General features: G+C 38.9%; 1 protein-coding gene across 1 annotated transcript in view; it reads left to right on the top strand.

Annotated features, from left to right (window-relative positions):
- Positions 1-22,282, top strand: part of LOC136864950 (pickpocket protein 28) — a 434,926-nt gene that overhangs the window by 306,313 nt on the left and 106,331 nt on the right. The window contains exon 8 of the mRNA XM_067142357.2: positions 20,641-20,700. Within this exon, the coding sequence (XP_066998458.1) occupies positions 20,641-20,700 (60 nt within the window). The remainder of the gene's footprint in view (positions 1-20,640; positions 20,701-22,282) is intronic.

Here is a 22,282-nt window from a genome sequence, read left to right as displayed (position 1 = left end):
TATATACACATGCACATCCTCGTGACTTACCGACTGCAATAAATAATATGAATGACGACCCAGGAAGAATATGTAGGTGGACCGATGACCATGCACTAAAAATCAATGCCCAAAAATCGCAGTGTATTCTTTTAGCTACCCAAAATACCCACGCACGATTTACAGACGTCCATACCCACTCAGTAACATTAAGAGGCGCCCAGTTACAATTCAAAGACACAGTTAAAAACTTAGGGATGATAATGGATAAAAACCTTAATTGGAACGATCATGTAACAGGTATATGTCAGCGAGTGTTTTATTCCTTACATTCCCTTAAAATACTCAGAGATTTACTCCCCCAAAATGTAAGAAAACTGCTTATCCAAAGTACGGTAATGCCAATATTCGACTACTGTGACGTATACAGTAACCTAAACGCCTCACTTTCCATCGAGCTCCAAAAGGCACATAACGCATGCGTTCTATTTATTTCAGATATATGAAGGTTTAGCCCTATTTCTCCCGCATTTGGTAGGCTTTCATGGCTACGCTTAAGAGAGCGATGAAATTTACACACTCTTTCCCTGTTACATCGTATACTGAACCTTAACACAACTGAATACCTTGCCAAAAAATCCCATTACCTAGCATCACCTTCTAGTATTCCTACCAGATCATCATCCACCGCAGTACTGAGCATTCCCACTCACAGCTCAACTGGCTACAGTAGATCATTTATAGTGGCCGCCAGCCGAATTTGGAATTCCCTACCTGTTGAAATTAGGAGCGTGTCAAACCACCTCCGCTTTAAGAAACTCTGTCAAACCTGGTTAATGAATAATAATAATTTCTTATGACATAGTAGGATTAGATCATAGCTGAGTTATTAGGTTAATTAAAACATTTAATTGATACTTTAAGATATTAAACTGTAGATAATTTAGTGTATATTTAACTCTTCATGTAGGTGTATGTATGGTCGGACAAAATAGCAGGCTTCATAGCCTGAGCCCCGCCATATAAAACAATAAATAAATGAACAAATAAATAAATAAATAAATAAATAAATAAATAAATAAATAAATAAATAAATAAATAAATAAGAAGAAAGGGCTAGGAGTTGGGGAAGCGGCTAGCCGCCCACCTAGCATTTACAGTGTAGTTCGAACCCCGCTATTTAGGCGTTACGCTTTGGGAGTAGGCTATGTGCCGGCACCGGACTGTAGTAAGCTAAATGTTGGGAAGCTGTAAGGGCATATGTTGAATGCACCAAGTCTAGATGCGTAAGTTCCCGGGGCAAGAAAACTATCGTGGGCGTGTGTTTTACTGAAACGTTGTTGTATTTGCTGGGAGAAGAGAGTCTGCTTCAAGTCGGCTAGCTCGAGAGCACACTCACAGAAATGCGATGTATCAGCAAGTTTAGCCCGGTACGAAGTCCACTCCTCACTTACAAACTGTACCATAAGTAGCACCAGCAGCAGAGAGCTCTAGAAAGACTTTAGGCCCTAAAGTGTTTCTTGCCAGGCCGGGCTGAGCAGCTTAGACAGTTAAGGCGCTAGCCTTCTAAAATAGCAGGTTCGATCCTGGCTCAGTTTGAAGGTGCGCGGTAGATTTACAAAGAACTTCTGAGGGGGGAAATTCCGGCACCTCAGCGTCTTGTTAACATAGCGGGTAGGTACTATCCTGGCTCAGTTCGGTAGTATTTGAAGGTGCTCAGCCTCATGTCGGTAGATTTGGAAAGAACTCCTGAGGGACAGGCAGGGGATACCGTGTTGGCTCAGCTCAGTGCCCGAGAATCGCAAAGCTCACCTCAGCTACTACGCTACCGAAGTACAGGCAGGGGATACCGTAGAAGCTGGATCTCTCTCATTTTGCTCAGCTCAGCGCCCCGTCTACGCTCCCTCAGTTCTGAGCTCGAAGATCGTGCGCTGGCCTTCTAACCCTTACATAACGGGTTCGATCCTGACTGAGTGCGGTGGTTCAGCCTTATGTCGGTCGATTTACTGGCAGAACTCTTAAGGGGCTAAATTACGGTACCTCGGCGTCTCGTGTTGTCAACATAGCAGGTTCGATCCTGGCTCAGCCCGGTAGTGCTCACATACGTTACCTTCGTGTCGGTAGAACTCTTGAGGGACTAAATTCCGGCACCTCGGCATCCTCAAAAAACAGCAGGTTTGATCCTGGCTCAGCCCGGTAGAGCTCGGTAGATTTACAAAGAACTCTTGAGGGACTAAATTCCGGCACATCGGCGTTTTCTAAAACAGCAGGTTCGATCCGGTAGGGGATACCGTAGACGATACCCCCTTTCTTTACGGCGCGTTGTTGTTAACTTAGAGTCTCTTCTGGTTAACAACTCTGTTTTGGGATACCAACACGTGAAGGAAGAAGGGCTTTAGTCTACTGCTTACTTTAAAAGCCTGTGTTTTTCCCCAACCGCTCAGAAAGTCAGTGTATAAACTTTTGTTACAACTGTACTGCGGAGGTATGCAGTTTGCTTCGCTGCCTGGTAACAAGTCTCAGTCCACCGGATGTAGTTTGTGTGAAACGCATGACAATTGCAGTTCCCCGTGTGTGTTAAGTGTGTGCATATAAGGGATTTACTCAATTCCTGTACTTTGACTCAAGCTTGTTATCGTCCGCCGTCTAGTAGTAAAACAAAAGGTAAGATTAATTCTTTAACTATGGTTATTATTATTATTATTATTATTATTATTATTATTATTATTATTATTATTATTATTATTATTCGATATTTTTACGACTTTTTTCTTTGTTTTTAGAAAAATCATCGTTTGCCGTCAACATTATTCCAGGAACCATTCTTCAGGTTGCAGTCTTCAACTTTAGTAAGCCTAAACTGTTGATTAGTGCTAGGCAGTTCTGTTAATATTCTAACTAACATTCATGATCTTCCTTTTCCTTTCATCACTATGTGCTACTCATAGGCAGTAATATCTCTATTAATAATTAGTTGTTCTCTTCAAACCTTAAGCTTGTTACTGTACATGACCGTTATTAATTGGATTTTCGTTTTTTCTAGTTTTTAACCTTGCGACTCGAGAGAAGGACATTGAGTTGACACATTTTCGACAACGGCAGCAACACCCTGATCGATCGTTATCCGCAAGAGTGCTTCAACTTTGTTAGGTATGGAACATTTATCTCTCTGTTTACTTCTTCTAACTTTAAACTTGCGATAATATCTAACCTCTATGGATTAAAACTTGGTTTCTTCCACTTTACAACTATGTGTGTCTCCGTTACTTTTACATTTAATCTTGTAACTTCAAACTCGCGACATGTCTGACCTCTATAGGTTGAAACTTGGTTTCTTCTAAACATTGCAACATTCGTCTAATCTCTATTGATAAATGGTTGTTCCCTTCGAACCTTATGCTGGTTACTGTATATAACGTTATTAATTGAATTTTCGTTTCTTTCTAGTTTTTAACCTTGCGACTCGAGAGAAGGACATTGAGTTACCATATTTTTAACAACAGCGGCCACACCCTGATCGATCGTTATCCGCAAGAGTGCTTCAACTTTGTTAGGTATGGAACATTCATCACTCTGCTTACTTTATTTATTTAAAGTTAATTTTGAACTTTTTGCGTTGTATATTTAGAGCACAGATGAAAGTGAAATAACTGAAATTAAATCATTTAATACCAAGAATTTTGTAGTGAGTCAACTAATTTCAGTGATGTATTTAGGGATATCTCGAACATTATTTCAACGAACAGCGAGAAATTTCAGGAAAAAGAATCAGGGTGGGCTTTAGTTCAAATTTTGTATCTAGAAGTTAACATCAATAAGTACAATCCTCTGCGAGGATCTTCGTACATGGAACTGCCGACATGGATTAAGCGAAAAAAGCTATTAAAAACATCCAAAACAATGATGAGGCGTGTTTTGCATGGGCTGTTGTGTCGGCTTTAAATCCTGCGAAATCGAATGTAGCGAATAGAACATCATCGTATCCTCACTATTCAACACAACTAAATTTAGATGGTATAGAATTTCCTATGCAGCTAAAGGACATTAAGTGCTTTTAACAACTATATAATATTAGTATTAATGTGTATGGTGTAGACAAAAAGTCTGTGGTAGGTCCTCTGCATTATACATGTAATAAGAAGAGTTCTCATGTTACCTCTATATCGAAAACAGTGAGTATAGTCACCTTTGTTGGATTAAAAATGTGAGTAGACTTGTTGGTAGTCAGTTGTCAAAAGAAAGGCGTAAAAAGTGGCTATGTGACGGATACAATCAGTATTTTAGAACTGAAGATCAGTTAACAAACCATTCTAAGAATGACTGCAATCTTGTATGTACAGAGATACCTACTACAGGCAATAATATTTTGAAATTGACGAATTATAACAAGCAGATTTGGGTGCCATTCGTCATCTACGCAGACGTTGAAGCCATCCTCAAACCATTCAGCACATGTGCGCCTAATCCAGACAACTCTTTCACTAATACTACACCCTGCATGTCCCGTACAGCTTCGCGTATTGTATCAAGTGTAGTTATGATAGCACGCTTAAAAAGTTAGAGCTGTATCGAGGACCTGATGCTGCTAAGGTATTTTTAGAAAGACTTGAAAGTGATGCAGTACGACATAGCAGTATTGTAAATACTGACATTCCCATGAAACCACTCACAGAAATTCAGTTAAAAGCCCATGAACGTGCTACAAAATGTAGTATTTGTAATGGCGAATTTTCTGAAAATAACCCTAAAGTCTTCGATCATGACCATTTAACTGGCTTGTACAGATACCCTACGTTGGCTTTGCTGTACTTGAATTAGCTAAATCACTCATGTATAAATTTCATTACGATTATATGATGAAGAAGTACGCTCATAATGCGCAATTGCTCTACACAGATACCGATTCGTTTATTTACCAAATCAAAACTGATGACTATTACAATGATATAAAGCCAAACTTAGGTAGGTTTGATACTAGTAACTATCCTAAAAATAATGATTATAATCTACCACTAGTAAATAAAAATGTTATAGCTAAAATGAAGGACGAATATGCTGGAAATATTATCGATTCACTTGTAGGTACTAAATCCAAATCATATTGGATAATGCTCTTAAATCAACTACAAATAAAGAGATTGAAAGGAATTAAAAAGAATGTAGTTCAGATTGAGCTAAGATTATAAAATTATAAAAATTGTATTAAAAGTAATCCACCTATTTTACATAAGCAAATGGCTGTTATTAGAAGCAATAAGCATCAGTTGTACACTCATTTAATTAATAAGGTAGCCGTTAATAATGAGAACCGCAAACGGTTTGTCATTCCAAATTCTACCAACACTCTAGCCTGGGGGCACAGTAGTATTGATAGGTACTACTTCACATAAAGCAGGTTGTGTGTGTGTGTGTGTGTGTAAATATTATGCTAGAGCAGTGTACTTCGTAATATATACGCTAAGCTGTCTTACTTCACAATTTACTGTACATATTGTATACAGACAGTAAGAAGGGAGAGCTACGCCAAGAGCGTAGTACAGCGAATAATTTATGTTTAAACTTGTACATATAAAAATTAGCAGAATTGCATTGTTACTTACGAATGGTGAGGTACACCGACATTGTAAGATGTACATATATGAAGCGGAAATGACTACAGCAAATGATTTAAGATGAAACTTGTACATAAAAGATGCAATAAATAATGTAGAATTGGCATATTCTTTTATTTTGGATTAGGTACTACCTTCTCTTCCTCCCACTCCTTCGACTTAGAAGTATTTTATTACTCGAAGAGGAAAAGTAAGTATGTCAAGAAAAAAGGTGTTTAGATTCGTAATTATGTTATCGTCTTAGAAGATCAGCTGGGTAAGTATGTTGAGAAGGGGAAAGGTATCTCTCTAAACAGTGTTTGATTCTAGTCTTGCATTGCAGTGTTCTACAACATCGAACTATAGTATGTGATTCTAGTCATAATACGTTTTGAACAGCAGTATGTGTTCTAGTCTAAACATGCAGCACGTGCTTATTCAAGCCTTCGCGATGCATGTTTAAATTTTGCCTTAACAGAGGAGAAGGCCATAACAGCCTATGTATAGCCGCCATCTTGTGCAGTAACCTCTAAGCTAGCTTTCTCCATAAAATCCGCCGCCATCTTGCGCAATTGCACGATGCTCTGTTGATTAAAAATGGCCGATGTTAAAAAGCACGTAGCTTTGATGAGCACGTTGAATTTTTCAAATTGACCACCACCACCACATTTCAAAGGTAGTACCTAAAGATAGCAGCACTGAGGTTAGTGATGGCGGATGACAGCTGTCAAAAGCACGTAGATTTTAAATTACCCGCTCGTAAGGTTTAGTACCGTAAAGAGTGCAGCACTAAGGTTAGCGATGCCAGATGGCGGATGACAGCTGTCAGAAAAGCACGTGGCTTTGTAAAGCATGTAGAATTTTTCAAATTGCCCGCCACCACGTGCCTACGCTGGTAACTATAAGGTTTAGCCCCATCAAGATAGCGGCCCTGAGGTTAGGGATGCAAGATGGCGGATGACAGCTGTCAAAAAAGCACGTGGCTGTCAAAAATGCACGTGGATTTGTTTACAAATTCAAATCTCGCGCCAAAATTATAATTTCCCGCCAAAATTCTAATTTCCCGCCCGTGTGGAGAAGGCTTCTGCGGAGGCGCCTGTGGAGGAGGAGGAGGAGGCCTCTGAGGAGGGCCTGAGGAGGAGGAGGCGGCCGAATCCCTGACTTATGCTACTCACATCCCTCCATTCCTGTAACACAACATCCGGCCTCCCAGAGCCGTGGCAAATTAGAATGGCGAAGAAATATTTATTGAACAAGTTTAATTCCTCTTGTTAAAACACACACATCAAATATAACCCTGAATAATACAAATACTATACATGTCAGCCGATTTAAACCAAAAATCATTGGTATAACTCCGTTCCATTTTTAATTCCACATTCGATTGATGATCGTTCTTTTATTTCTGGACCCTACGATAAGCACACCGATTCTACGAACACTAATTTACCGGGCGAGTTGGCCGTGCGATTAGAGGCGTGCGGCTGTGAGCTTGCGTCCGGGTGAGAGTGGGTTCGATTCCCTCTGGCGGCAGCCCTGAAGATGATTTTCCGTGGTTTCCCATTTTCTCACTAGGCAAACGCTGGCGCTGTACAATTAATTAAGGCCACTGCTGCTTCCTTGCAATTCCTAGGCCATTCCAATCCCATCGTCGCATAAGACCTATCTCTACCGGTGCGACTTAAAGCCACAAACAAAACGAACACTAATTTGAAATATACCGTAATACATGTATTTGTTTGAAAATGCGATGATTTATCAGTGACACATTTCTTCTATATTGCAAGACATACTACGCTCCCGAATTCTGGAGTCAAGTTTGAGTGGTCGCCTAATGAACTAATAAAATCCTAAATAACGCCATATAATGCAAATACACATGCACACGACACAAGAGGCAACACAAAATAAACAGATTTAGGGTCCGGCATCGAACCCACATCGCACTAGAAAAAAGAAACCAAACCACAGCGAACAACCCGCTCTCGATGTCTGACACACGCGCAATTAAAATAACTTTTTAAGAACAACGAACAACAAATATATACACAAATACATATATACACAATATATATATAACTATACTCAATACACAACTCCTCCAAAAGAAAACATAAAAGAAGAAAAATGTGAATGGCTGTATTTCAGGGGATATGTGTGTGACGAAAATCCTGGGTTTGCATTGGGATTTCGAACCGAAGATCTTCTGCACGTCATCAGAGTTGGGTCACTGAAATCCCTATCTGACATGATTATAGAAGAAGAAACGAATATTTTAATCTGGCGTTCCAGTAAATCATATTACCATACCGAATTGAACATAATGTAATTGGGAAAAATACAAAATACAAACGTATTATATTAACAACGGGCACCTTTAATTTCAATAGCTTGGTATGACATATCTATTCTTCTCTGCAGAGCTTGCCCTAACACTACACGGGCAGAGAGGTCTCCCCTGCTTCAGGCATAAATCACCTGTCACATTGTCCACGCCTCAAATTGAAAGGCTAGCGACCCATCCCTTCAAATAATACACAGCATCCTAAAGACTCTTAAAACATGGTGGTAATTCACATTTTAACCACAATTAATTGAATTATTAATACGTGATCTACACATACGCCTACCTTATATCAAGTCAAACCTTTATTTATCCTTACAATGCCACATAATTTAATCGTGAAGGACCCGAGTTCACAACCTAGCGAACACACAGGGAATAAACACACAGTTTTCTTCTAATCTCTACTCAACTTATCATTAAAATTATTATCGAGGTCATTATATTTCAGTCTATAGAAATGTTATCCTCTTAAAATGAAATTCCCTATCTAAGTTGGGAGGACATATAGTCGAGCCCCAGGTATGTCACACATCGCACAAAATAATAAATTCAATTATCTATACTCCGAACATGCAAAACTTCCTTAAAATCAGAGTACATTGCTATCCAATCGATTAGCATATCAGCGAAGGCATATAGATTATCGTCATGCATTACAGATATGTCCCAAATATAAAGAAAAGAGAAAAAATATAAACCGTTTGAAATCCTAAACAAAATAACAATATACCCTTATTACCTAAAGCACAATAAACCTTCAGGATATCTTAATCTTTAATCCATGCCCATGCATTACTCTCAATCTGAATTACATGAACTTAAAATTAACATCAGCTTCAAAGTTTCTTACCCCATCTAAATTATCTCTACTCAAGAAATACGATGACCGGCTCAAAGTTACTCCCTAGTTTCAAACAGATCCATACTTATTTATTACACCTATCCTACGTTATTTACATATATACAAGTAATTAAACCCCGCATTGACAACACTACATACCGGTAATACTTTGAATCTGTCATACGAGGATATCCATGGTCCGAACCTCGAAGAGGCCCCTGGTGGATGTTTACTTCTACATGATACTGGCAAGTATCACTGGTTCGAAGTCTCCTCTTCCGATCTCCGTCTGCACCTCCATGGTCTTGGGTTTGGGTCCACTGGAACTGGCTAGTACAAACAACGTTCCATTAACCACGTCTTCCTTCGACAATGTTTATAAAAATCAACTTTATGGTGGAATCTATTTAAATTTTCCCCGACACTGTTTATGAAAATCGAGCTCCTCCTTCAGCACTGTTTATCTCGCGTTTTAACATCGCGATAAAACAGTCTCCATGGTACTACGGCAATCCAATCATCCTATGACCGCTTGAATTTACACGCCATTTCCACATTGTTGTATATATATGATACGAAAATGTTTGTTCTACTGCGTTGCGACACAAATCATTTTCACTCCTGCGCAAAGGAAATATACATTTGCAGACACGCGACACGACCGGAACGTCTGCTCCCCTTCGACACTCCTCGGCAAATCCTTCCTCCTACCACAGGCCAACCCTAAATTAAACTATCCGAAGCCCGCTAAGCTAGGATTCGGTCGTTCCCACTCTAATTTCCATATCTCGTATTCTACTCGTCTTTCTGACACCAGTGATGCGGTCAAAAGATGCAGCTCATAATTCTATGACAACTTCTAATATGCGGAGAGCAATTAGATCGGTGATTAGATTAATACATTTAATGAACTAGGGATGTCTCTTCTGGGATCTCCCTTTCTGTGTCTGGGTCCACAGCTACTGATGCTTACCTCATCTTCTGCAACGCAATTTGACAAATTCTGAATTTTTATAACCCTTTATAATTTTGCCAGAGGTCTAAAAAGCTTACATATGCCTTGTCAATCTTTCGCTTAGTAAGTAATGCAATCGTCTCGAAATACCTAATCTCAAATCAAGTTATCAAATTATCATTATCGTATTTCGGCCAGATTTGTGGGCGGGGTTATTAGAATGTGTCTTCTCTCCTTGACCTTTCCTTAGCTAGCTTTTTCTCACCGGGGATTTTTCAAGCCACAAAGTACATGAGTCGGCGCCACCAAGTTGGGGCTCTTGCGCAATCTTATGCAACACAAATTCCATACGGAAAAAGGAGGCTAGAAAATGTCTTAATTCCCTCAGTCATTTACCGACACAATTACATATACTACCAATACGGTTACAATATATAATTTATGAATATTCCCATCTGGCGACCGATGACAGAACCACTTACCAACTGCAAAGTATTCTCAGATTCAAACTGACTTCCTCGTGAAGAGACGAGTTTTCTTCTGAAGACGCAGAGAAGCGCAAAGAATTCACCTCCGTTTCTTTACACTGCAAAAGCCCAAACACTTATTTATCAAATCTATTGTTACGGGCTGTGAAAGCATTATCTCGTCCAGCTTCAGGTAAGGTGTTGCTCACCCCAGAGGTCTTTTTACGTCCAACCCGATACCTTCAAATTCAGTCACGTGGAGTTGGGTCGAAGTGCTTACTGAGTTTGTCACAAGCCACATCAGGGAAGTTTCACCGCTTTTCCGCCAGCCTTACGTTTCTAATGCCTTCTGTTCAACATTTCCAATTGTTTGAACTGAATAAGTCTAAAGCTGTTGTGGAACGATGCAGAGTCATTGCACAGGTCTCAAGCTCCACGTAAATTCTAAGACAGAACGCAGAGAGAGCACAGAGCACCTCATTCCAATTTTTTCAGTTTGGGTTAGACGAAAAGATTCAGAATAAAGATGTCGCTATCTGAGCAAAGTGACTGTTTATGAACTCGATGTTATTTGTTATTGTTACAATCATACGAACTTCAGAATGTGCTGTAACTAATTCGTTATATATTGTATTTTTTACCAGATGAAGAGATACTAATTCACTACGTTTATTTGAAGGTTATGGCCATGTTACGCATTATAGCATTGCCACATAGCTGCAAGGAGCATAATAAGTTTGGATTATGTTCCAGAAACGTATCTTGGGATCCAACAAAGGCCTTGACACTGGTCAAAAAAGATGTCAATGTAACCATTCGAAAGCAGTTCGGTTTTAGGAAAGGTTATTCCACTGAAGCTCAACTTGTAGGATTTCAGCAAGATATAGCAGATATATGGATTCAGGAGGTCAAATGGACTGTACTGCGATTGACCTGTCTAAAGCATTTGATAGAGTGAATCATGGGAGACTACTGGCAAAAATGAGTGCAATTGGACTAGACAAAAGAGTGACTGAATGTGTTGCTATATTTCTAGAAAATAGATCTCAGAGAATCAGAGTAGCCGAAGCTTTATCTGACCCTGTAATAATTAAGAGGGGAATTTTTCAGGGCAGTATTATTGGGCCTTTATGTTTTCTTATGTATATAAATGATATGAGTAAAGAAGTAGAATCAGAGATAAGGTTTTTTGCAAATGGCATTATTCTGTATAGAGTAATAAATAAGTTACAAGATTGTGAGCAACTGCAACGTGACCTCGATAATGCTGTGAGATGGACAGTAGGCAATGGTATGTTGATCAAAAGACAGGTTGTGAGTTTCACAAATAGGAAAAGTCCTCTCTCTTTTTATTAATGCGTTGATGGGTTGAAAGTTCCTTTTGGGGATCACTGTAAGTATCTAGGTGTTTATATATGGAAAGATCTTCATTGGGGTAATCACATAAATGGGTTTGTGAATAAAGGGTACAGATCTCTGCACATGGTTATGAGGGTATTTAGAGGTTGTAGTAAGCATGTAAATGAGAGGGCATATATGTCTCTGGTAAGACCCCAACTAGAGTATGGTACCAGTGTATGGGACTCTCACTAGGATTACCTGATTCAAGAACTGGAAAAATCCAAAGAAAAGCAGCTCTATTTGTTCTGGGTGATTTCCGACAAAAGAGTAGCGTTACAAAAATTTTGCAAAGTTTGGGCTGGGAAGAACTGGGAAAAAGAAGACGAGCTGTTAGCGGAGAAATGGCGTGGAATGACATTAGTAGACGAATAAGTTTGAGTGGCGTCTTTAAAAGTAGGAAAGATCACAATATGATGATTAAGTTGGAATTCAAGTGGACAAATTTGGGCAATATTCATTTATAGGAAGGGGAGTTCGGGATTGGAGTAACTTACCAAGGGAGATGTTCAATAAATTTCCAATTTCTTTGAAATCATTTAAGGAAAAGCTAGGAAAACAACAGATAGGGAATCTGCCACCTGGGTGACAGACCTAAATGCAGTATTGATTGATTGATTGATTGATTGATTGATTGATTGATTGATTGATTGATTGATTGATTGATTGATTGATTGATTGATTGATTGATTGATTGATTGATTGATTGATTGATTGATTGATTGATTGATTGATTGATTGATTGATTGATTGATTGATTGATTGATTGATTGATTGATCGATCGAAAGCTGGTTGCATCGGCAAGAATCAGAGCAGCAAACTTATCATCACACTTTGAAAATTGCCTAAATAATAATAATAGTGATAATAAAAGTAATAATCGTAATCCGATGTAATAGGGACGTGGCGCACTCATCGCCCGGTGGTAAACCACTGCAATCAGCCACGCGAGTACCGGCGGGAAAACCGAATCTTGAGGCATGGAGAAAATGCCAGTCTAAGCCTAACATCAGGTTTCTCCAAGGCTCCCAAACTTAGTATCAATGTTGTCTGTGTGAAATATCACCGGCTTCAGTTAAGAGTTTTCAACTGTTAACACCATGTAGGAATATTCAGCAAAAGTTACTACCCCTATCCACCATGGCCTAAGTGACATCAGCAGGCATTTGGATTCTGGGGAGCCCGCACCGACATGCTTGCAGGTATCAGAGACTCCGATGAACAAGATCAGGCACAAAAACAAGTATTTCTTTGCAACTTTCAACGTGAACTCTTTCCTGAAGATCGGCAAATTGAAACATCTTTTTGACATCCTGAAACATAATCCAATCATCATCACAGCAGTTCAGGAAACGAGGTTTACATGTAAGGAAGGCTTCGACTCACAAGGTTATAGGATATTCAAGAGTCAAGCTGAAGAACGTGTAGATAAAACCACTCCTCACCTTGGCGCAGGATTTGTCGTCACCAAGAAGATACTACGAGGCAGATTCAATCACTAACTTCAACTGCCCTATCAGTCGAGTCACTATTCATTCCTTTCGAAGCGCAAATGGAATCTACACCATGGTGAATGTACATGCACCAACAAATCAAGCGAACAAGACTTATCTAGAAAGAACAGAAAAAATCCTGGGAAGAGCTTGAAGGCATTCTGTCTAAAATTCCCAAAATACACGCCATCATCCTACTAGGATATTTTAGTGCCCAACTTGGATAAGAAAGGAAAGTGACTAATATTGTTGGAGATTATCCGGCCCGGTGGGGAACCAGCCGCAACGGACGGAGACTCATCGAGTTTGCAAGGCGTTCAATCTAGTTTTGAAGTCAACTGCTTTCAAACTTCTGCCATGGAAACAGAAAACATTAACATCTTGGTGAATTCCAAATTGATCATGTCTCTATTTACCGCAAAGCATAACGGGAGATACAGAATTTTTAAGTCGGAGAAGCGTAAATCTTGACTCGATTCATTATCTCTCGAAGATCAAAGCAAAGTTTCTTCCAAGGTCGAGCAAGAGGTTCCAGAAAAAGATCAGTAATTTTGATGTGATAAAATTGAATACCAACAAGGAATTCACTCAGAAACTAGAGCGTTAAAGCTCAAGAGAGAAAACGGTTGAAATAGCTTGGTGCAGATCTGCCCGACACTAAAACGATAATGATAATGATATTGATAATGATAATGATAATGTTAATGATAATGATAATGATAATGATAATGTAACGATTATGATAATAATGTGTATGTCGGGTATTCAGCCCGAAGGTTGCTTTGATCCTCCACAGCTCCACCAAAGCTATTAAAAACAGCTGTCATAGATAGCCTAGGTGTCACTGAAGAGGCATACTAGGGAAATGAGGAGTGAAGTAGTTCCCCGTTGCTTTCTTCACCTAGCCAGAAGTTGCTATTGCATATCAGTCTGCCAAGACCCTATGAGCGATATTTTCACACCATTCATAACAGGAACTGACTGCATAAGGAATGGTATTACTAGCATCGCTCATACCTCGGTCACTTTCATGTTGCCAAAGCCAAGGGTGAAACTGTCAATGAAATGAAAAAACTGCTCTAGCCCATACCAGAAGGCATAGGTGCATTACAAAGACTACATCTTGCTAACAATAATAATAGATCATACTTAACCCTTTCAGTCCAGGTGTACAGTATACTGTACATCAAATTCATTAGCTTATAGCACCAAGAATTATTAGTGAATAGGGGAGTTCTCTATCTTGGTAGAGACTTCTATGCTTTGTCTTTGTTTCTCAATTGGTTGAAGTGACATCTACCAACACATTAGTGAATTATGAAGATAAACAACAAACATGGCAGAGAAGCATGCTGTTAGTGGAGGTAAGTGGGAAAATTTTATTCTTTATTTTTAACATTTTATTCTTTTTAGGGTAAAGTTCTGTTTGGGGGTTAAAGATAAAGGTTTGAATAGAATATGCATACTAATTATAGTTAGACTTTCATATCCCTTGACTCATAACATCCATGTATATTAGCATGTACAGTATACTGTACATGGGGTCTCAAGTGTTGCAAATAGTGTGACTGAGCTCATTATCTTTCACAAAGTTTTATTTATATACCTGGTAGTTTCTAGTAATATAGAAGAAGATTAAGTGTTGTATACTCTAGATTGTCTCTTAGAAATGTAAAAAGAAACTTTGTTTTTGTTCTCCGAGTTCCCTAAAAATATATTTTTGTTGAAATTCAGGCACATCAAGAATGAAAATGAACCCAAGCGACGTTGATATGATTTTGAAGTTGTTGGAGAATGGAGATGTGTCTGATGTGGAGGAACTAGTCAGTGATGATGAGGATGAACCACAAACCAGCTACAAATACAGCACATTGGTACGTTATCACATTCAGTATTATTACACATTATGAAACTCCAGTACTCTTATGGCAAACTGAGTTGCCCAAATTTTTAGCTAATAATTATTAAAATACAGCTTTATTCTGCAATATATTTCAGGAGCTGATGTTGAGATAATATCTGTAAGCAGCCCAACCGAGGAAAGTGGCAATGGATATACTATTGGTACTTCTGGAGATGCTGAACTTTCTGTTGAAGATATTTTCCCGACACAGAGGCCTGATATTCTGCTCCCATGACAATTTGCAAACCAAACAACACTTTAATTACTTTCCTCAGGTTTGATTGGCTTGTATGTCACGTTTTTCTGAAGTGCATACATATTTGTTTTCTCTGAGTGATGGAGTACAGTCAAAATGCTAGAAATGCTGGGTTGACACAGAAGGAGATAATGGATTTGTTAGATTTCAGGCTTAGGGTAGCTGAAGCTTTTCTTAAGGTTGATAAGCAATTCAAGTGTATCAAAAGAGGAAGGCTATCTACAAGCCCTGTAACATCACCTTCAACTAATAAAAAACAAACAACTGAGAGGAGACCATAGAGGGAAGTGCAGGATAGTGTTGATCACTTACCAGAGCATGATGGCAATAAAGAACCTACTCGATGCAAGAAAATGAATTGCACCCAGCGATCATACATTATCTGCAGAAAATGTGGAGTACATCTTTGTATAAATAGGAACAGGAACTGCTTTGCAGCATTTCATAAGCAATGAAATGAATGTGAATTGTTATGAAGCATTTCCTTGTCGGTAACATGTGAACAAAATATGAATATTTGTAAGTAATTATCTGTAAACAATGAAAATATCTCAAAAATAGATAATTTCAGTTCTATAGGAATGCATGGCTTACTATTTAGTACAGTAGAAACATTGTATACCTCCAAATCCTGTCCTAAGAAGGTTGCCATCCCAAGGTAAAAGTTTAGGATTCAGCAACACTTGAGACCAAATGTACAGTATACTGTACATGATACATTTTTGTAACGGGAGGTCTCTCATCAACCAAATTTTGTAAGTACATCCCCAGTATGACCTAAAATCAAAATCCAGTCAGAAATTATTTTTCTTTCTAAACAGAAAAATTCAGGACTGAAGGGGTTAAATTGGTATTAATCGCCCACATTCTGTGACTTGTCTTCAGAGTAAGACCTGCCCGGCTCCATATCTAAATAGGTAGCTTGCTGACGATTGGTCACAGAGGTTCCGGGTTCGATTCCCAGCAGGGTCTGGAATTTTAACCATAATTGGTTAATTCCTCTGGCACGGGGAATGGGTATATGTGCCATTTTTATCACAATTTCATCCTCATCACGACGCAAATCAAAAGACCTACACCTGGCGAGCCGAAGTCCTCGGACACATCCCGCCACTAAAAGCCATACGCCATTTCATTTCAGAATAAGACCTCGTGATTGTATACTGAAAACAGTCACGTCTTATCTCTATTCCTCGCCACAGCACTACAGTCTTCATATGACAAATTAATACTTAATAATATAAATTTCCCTCAATTACTAGAGAATCACTTTATTAGGAAGATCCGCGATCAATGATACGATACCACGTGGCTGACATCCCCTCTGTACGTCAGCCGAAAACATTCGGTAGTGATGACGAAACATGACGACAGCGGACAAGTAACTTAGGCCAGAATCTCAATAGTCTGTTGCCGCGAGGGTGTGTCAGGAGTGAAGGAATCGGTGACAGACATCGAGCAGAAGATTAAATTACGATCGGTCACGAGCGTCTTATTTCATGACTGATGTGGCAACGGAGTTCCACGGAGGAACATTTGACCCATCAGCACAAGTGCGGGCGGATATACGACTGCCCACATTGAAACCACGTCATCGTAAAAAAACCACTTTGCGTGGACCTAGGAACGGCGTGTGCGGACTTTGAACGCATGGAAGAGGGTTCTCTGTAGCAGTAAGAAGAAGAACAAGAAGAATATCATTGGTTTTTCGTCACACTAACTACTACTGACGGTTTTTGGAGACACTGAGGTACCGGAAGGTGGTCCCGCAGGAGTGCTTGTGAATGCCAGTAAATCTACCGGCACGAGGCTGGCGTATTTGATCACCTTCAAATACCACCGGACTGAGCTAGGATCGAACCTGATAAGTTGGGGTCAAAAGGCCAGCACCTCAACCGTCTAAGCCACTCGTTCCGACGGTTGTCTGCAATGAAGAGTCCGTTTCCGGTTGCACCGTGCTGAACCGAGTCCACATCCGACGGCCACTCCCGGCTGTACCGTACCGTGGACGATCGGCAGGTCAGTGGGTTCTATGTCATGGCCTTGCATGTCCTAGAAGAGTCGACAATCTGCATGAAAACAAGACAATGCACCGTGTCAACTTACTACAGACAAGTTGGAGGAATTCTCCGCCCATTTACCGTTGAATATATATGGCAACGTCCTGTGGGTCGGCTCCTACGCCTCCAGGGCAGGCATGGCTTCGACTAGACACGGGCGATGTGGAATATGTCAAACGATGTCTGCAACCCGTGATGTAGATGTTCCTAATAAAGTGTATTATTGCCACCCTTTTCCCTGGCTAAATCAACCGGTCAGCAAAGGGGTCCCAAGTTGGAACGTTCGTTCACTGGCTGATCTTTTCTTAGAGGCATTTAAAAGGGATAGGATTGACGACCGTACAAAAGAACAAATTCAAACCACATTTCTGACATTTATTCCATAAGCACTCATAAAACAATAATCACAAAATATCCTTGCTGTTTACACAATAATATTTTGACGGTGTTGATTTTTCTTTGATCAGCCTGTACCACAAAACTAAATTAATCTTCACTTGTGTAGGCGAAATGTTACATTCTGAGAAGACAACCACCCCAAAAATTAGGCCTCCAGTGGCTTTAAAAATCGAAATTAAATTATTGTGAGCCTTTCCTAACTTGCTCTGACATTTACAGTGTAAATGGCATAAAACCTTCTCATACTTTCTCAACGACAAAAATAAAATAAAAGTTCCTCTTAACCACGTGGTAAATAGCTTATAGACACCTCAAACAACAATTATTTACATTATTTCAAGAAAAGTAATATTAACTTATCCAATTGATGAAAGTATTTCTTGCAATTGTGTGTCCTGCTTTAATTGCGCAGTTAATTATTTCTAACACTCCTGTTTGATTCTATTATCAAATTCCTTCATTGTATTTTAATTTCAGTAATCACACGATCGTCTTATCAAATTATTATGAATTAATTTATTCCAATTATTTAACTACCGGTATTAGTCATGGATCTTCTAATCACAGAATTAATTAACTAATTAATAATTACTTACTGACCATTGAGTATTTAACCTTTAATTGTTTTAAATCTTTGCATTTGCCTTTAAAATACATGATCTCATTCATCTGAATTAAATCCAAAAAGAAAAATTAAATCTCGTATTTAAGTTAATGTCACTTCAATAAACTCTCATTAAACACTTCCGCACAAACAACAAATCCACAAAAGACAACGCTGAAATAATCTGGATCATTGTGATGAACACGTGACCAGATTAAAGCACAATGTTCACAATTAATAACAGGAAATATATCACTAACCAACACATTCGCACACATCATTCAAACGTGGTTACACGAAAATTTATATACATTATTTAGAGTCGAATCCTTGGCATATTTTTTATATTTGTATTATTTTTACTCATGGTCAGGTCAGTGGAATCAAATGGATGAACTTAGGTTCGTTAAAACATGTTCGACTTAACACGTGATATGTGATTGAATTAGAGTGATCACTTTCACAGAATGTACTTTTCACGTACAACGACGATAATTATACTAAAGATCTGAGAGAAAACAGTAATCACTACCATCGGGTGGGTCATCTCAAGTCGCTAACACGTGTTCGGTAAGCCTTCATTAATTTATTATTAATACATATGAGAAATGTGCCCAAAACGTGCTCCAAATCACACTAACACGCTGTGTTCCCAAGACACAAGCTTCAAAGTCATTATAATCCTATCCCACGGGATTATCAATATTCCAGGCATTTTCATAAAGTAGACCACTAAGAATATGTATCACTATGTATCACTATGTATTGCTTACGACCATTAAATTAATATTTAACCCGATCTCGTTCTTTGAAATTGTTTTTAATATTATTGTACTATTAATATTATTATTATTATTATTATTATTATTATTATTATTATTATTATTATTATTATCATTATTATTACCAATCATTATTAAGTCTATAACAATCTTGGAATTAATCTTAAAAATCCTATGACACAACCCTAATTAAACATAGGACGATGTATAGATGAAATTCATTTAAACTCTTATAAAATGGAACCACATCCAACTCTATCTCACATTATCTCAAAGTGTCACAATCGTAGATTAAATTCAATTTCAAACGTGAGGACCATTATTTTTAAATATTACATTAAGTACAGGCATAAGATTGAAATCATTCAGAAGATGACTACATTAAACTACTCTAATAGAGTTCAAAATCTCGCTCACACATGTAACTAGTCTACCTTCCCCTACTAAGAAGAATGGAAAAGTGAAATACGACTAAATAATGCATAAATTATAGAACTACTGGCTATATAATAGAGATCATCTAGTTTCTACACAGATGGATAGATATATATTACAAAATTTGTACTTATATTTCAAGATGGCGTTCGATTCCTGGCCGACGTCTTCCCCATGCCAGCATGTCCATCACGTTCACTTTCCCAATGCAATGTTTAGCAAATCTTGACGGCACGGAAGTTGACGTCCCACGATGAAAAAGATGTTGCTCTTGATGTTGCATGATGCATCTTGAAGTTGACGACGATATCCAAGGAATTGTAGTCTTCTCCACGTGCGGGTAATTGACACAATAAATATTAGAGAGTGCGCCAACCAAACGAAACTCTACTGAAGCGTTCAATGTTACACTTAACTTAGGTTCGATGGTTGAATTACACCACACGGCAATATTCTGTCATCGTAAGTGACTAAGTCAAATAGCAGAGTGGGCTGATGTCAGTGAAACGAACGTCGTACGAGTAAAATCAGACGTAGTCTAGGTTGAAATCAGGTGTCGAAAAGACGGAGTAATAAGAGCATGAACTCATATAGCCTCTGACTCAGAGGTGTGTCGCCATTGTGAAAAGTTTTTAGTTCACATGGGTTACACTTCATTGGCTGGGACTGTTCTGAAACTTTGTAGAAAGTGATTGCGCATGCACAAGTACTGAGCGTACCTTGAGAAACCCAGTCGGTCACGTGGCTCTCCCGCTGTTCCGGTCGAAAGCGTGCTAGCAGATCAATACTTTGTCTTGTTGAAAACTTGTCAAAACAGTTCCTACACACGGACTCTCTCACTAATGACCTAATCTAGCCCTTGACTTCCAGTAAAATAAACAAGGCTGGTTCGTAAATTTAATGCTTATTATTCACCAAATTTGACGGGGACATTACGAAAATTGACTACTATTAGAACAAGAAACGACATGTGCTAGAAAGGAAACAACGGAATTTCGAACGTCTAGCGAACATTGTGGGGTTGCCGTGGAAATATCCTGGAGATAAGCATATAATGATAAATGACCTTACTTGCGATTGTTTCTACCGTAACTGCTAAGTCATTTCCTAACGGTCTTGTTGGTTGCAGGTGCGCTGGATACTCCCGTGTGTGGACCAAAGAGGGCAGAGTGCTTGTACTTCGCAAAACGTAAGTATATTACATATATCACGATTACTAAAATTGATGATGCTTGTTGTTTAAAGGGGCCTAACTTCGAAGGTCATCGGCCCAAACCAAAATTGAACCGTAATTCTTACAGGGAGTTTCGTGATATCAATACAGGTTTTCAGCGATCCTGCAGTAGACGCATGTATCAAATTGAATTAGAATGGCTCAATCGCACCTTATTGTCCAAAGCCAGTTATCGTAGATTGCAGATTCATCAAGGCTTGTGGGTACAACATGATCTACCCTCAGTCCACTTTTCGCATCCTCCTCGTGAAAGCATTAATTAGCAAGTGCATACGAGGAGGAGATCCTGGCCGTCTTATTCGCCTGAACTGACCTCCATTTGAAATCTTCTTGTGGGGTTATGTGAAAGCTGTGTCAGCGGGACGCCTGCAAAAACTAAATAGGAGCTCCTACCAAAATCCTCGCTGCCGGTCATATGGTTAGAACCAGGCCAGTGTAGTTCGGCTGGGTGCGCCAGAATTTTTTGCGATGGTGTCATTCCTCAATCGAGCTGAGGTATTATATTTTGAACAGTTGATACAAATGAACACGTAAAGTGTGTATGAAAAGCAGGTAAATAAACGTATTTCGTTACCACACGAAGTTTCCTAAGGTTGTTTCTAATCCCATGTGCTTAGCTATCTCGGTTTACACCCGGCGACTGAAACACAATGTTGCCGTTCCCCAGTATCCCTCAAAGTCTGTAACATCATCTCCTCTACTTTAAATTCATGATTCTTGAAAGTACCTATGTGTTACTTATGAATTTTATTACGATGACTTTCCGGAATTTATAACCAAAACATCATATTTAACTGGGGCCAAGGTGGGTGAAGCCGCGTTATTAGCGTTGATCCCGGCCCGGTGGTATTTGGAGCGTCTCAAAATGTCTGGTACCTTATGGTCTCCGTAAAGCGAAAAAGTAGTTCATGGGACGAACATTATTATAACAGGCCAAAGAATTTTTAAGAGGACTTTTTCAACACTTATTTCTACATTAGCAAATACATGCCTTACTTTATAGACTGTTATGCCTTTCAGTGTTTAGTTTAAGAGCTCTGAGTAATTCTGCTGGCGTTGGCAGGTTACGCACAGTAGTTTAGCCAGTATAGGTCTACATTGTATCAACATTCAGTTGGTAGAAGAGGGTTTAATGTCTCCTGTTTTTATGAAATATCTGTTGTTTAATTGGTAGAATACGTATATAGACAATTTATTACATTGAGTTGTACGTTCCGCATTTTTTACATTCGTATAGGTGCTGGTACTGCACTCGGTATTTCGTACACAGTACCTAGAACTTTAAGATCCGTAACGAAGGTGATAATACGATGTCCTTCAGAAGTTGGTTAAAATAAAATATTCATGAGCATATATGAGGCGTTCAGAAGCGAAATTCTGTGAGTGCACCAGAACATTGTTTTCAGGAAGCGCGAAAAACTCATTATTTCCTATGGCTGGCAGATATTAAAAGTTCCTTTTTAGTGCAGATGTATATTTATTTAAGGAGTAACTTTCCAGTATTATTTGGGTTTTACTTTCTTAGTTATCACCTAAA

The sequence above is a fragment of the Anabrus simplex genome, chromosome 2, assembly GCF_040414725.1.
Source record: "Anabrus simplex isolate iqAnaSimp1 chromosome 2, ASM4041472v1, whole genome shotgun sequence".
Classification (NCBI taxonomy): domain Eukaryota; kingdom Metazoa; phylum Arthropoda; class Insecta; order Orthoptera; family Tettigoniidae; genus Anabrus; species Anabrus simplex.
Note: the sequence above shows the minus strand (reverse complement) of the source record. Positions and strands in the feature narration are given on the sequence as shown.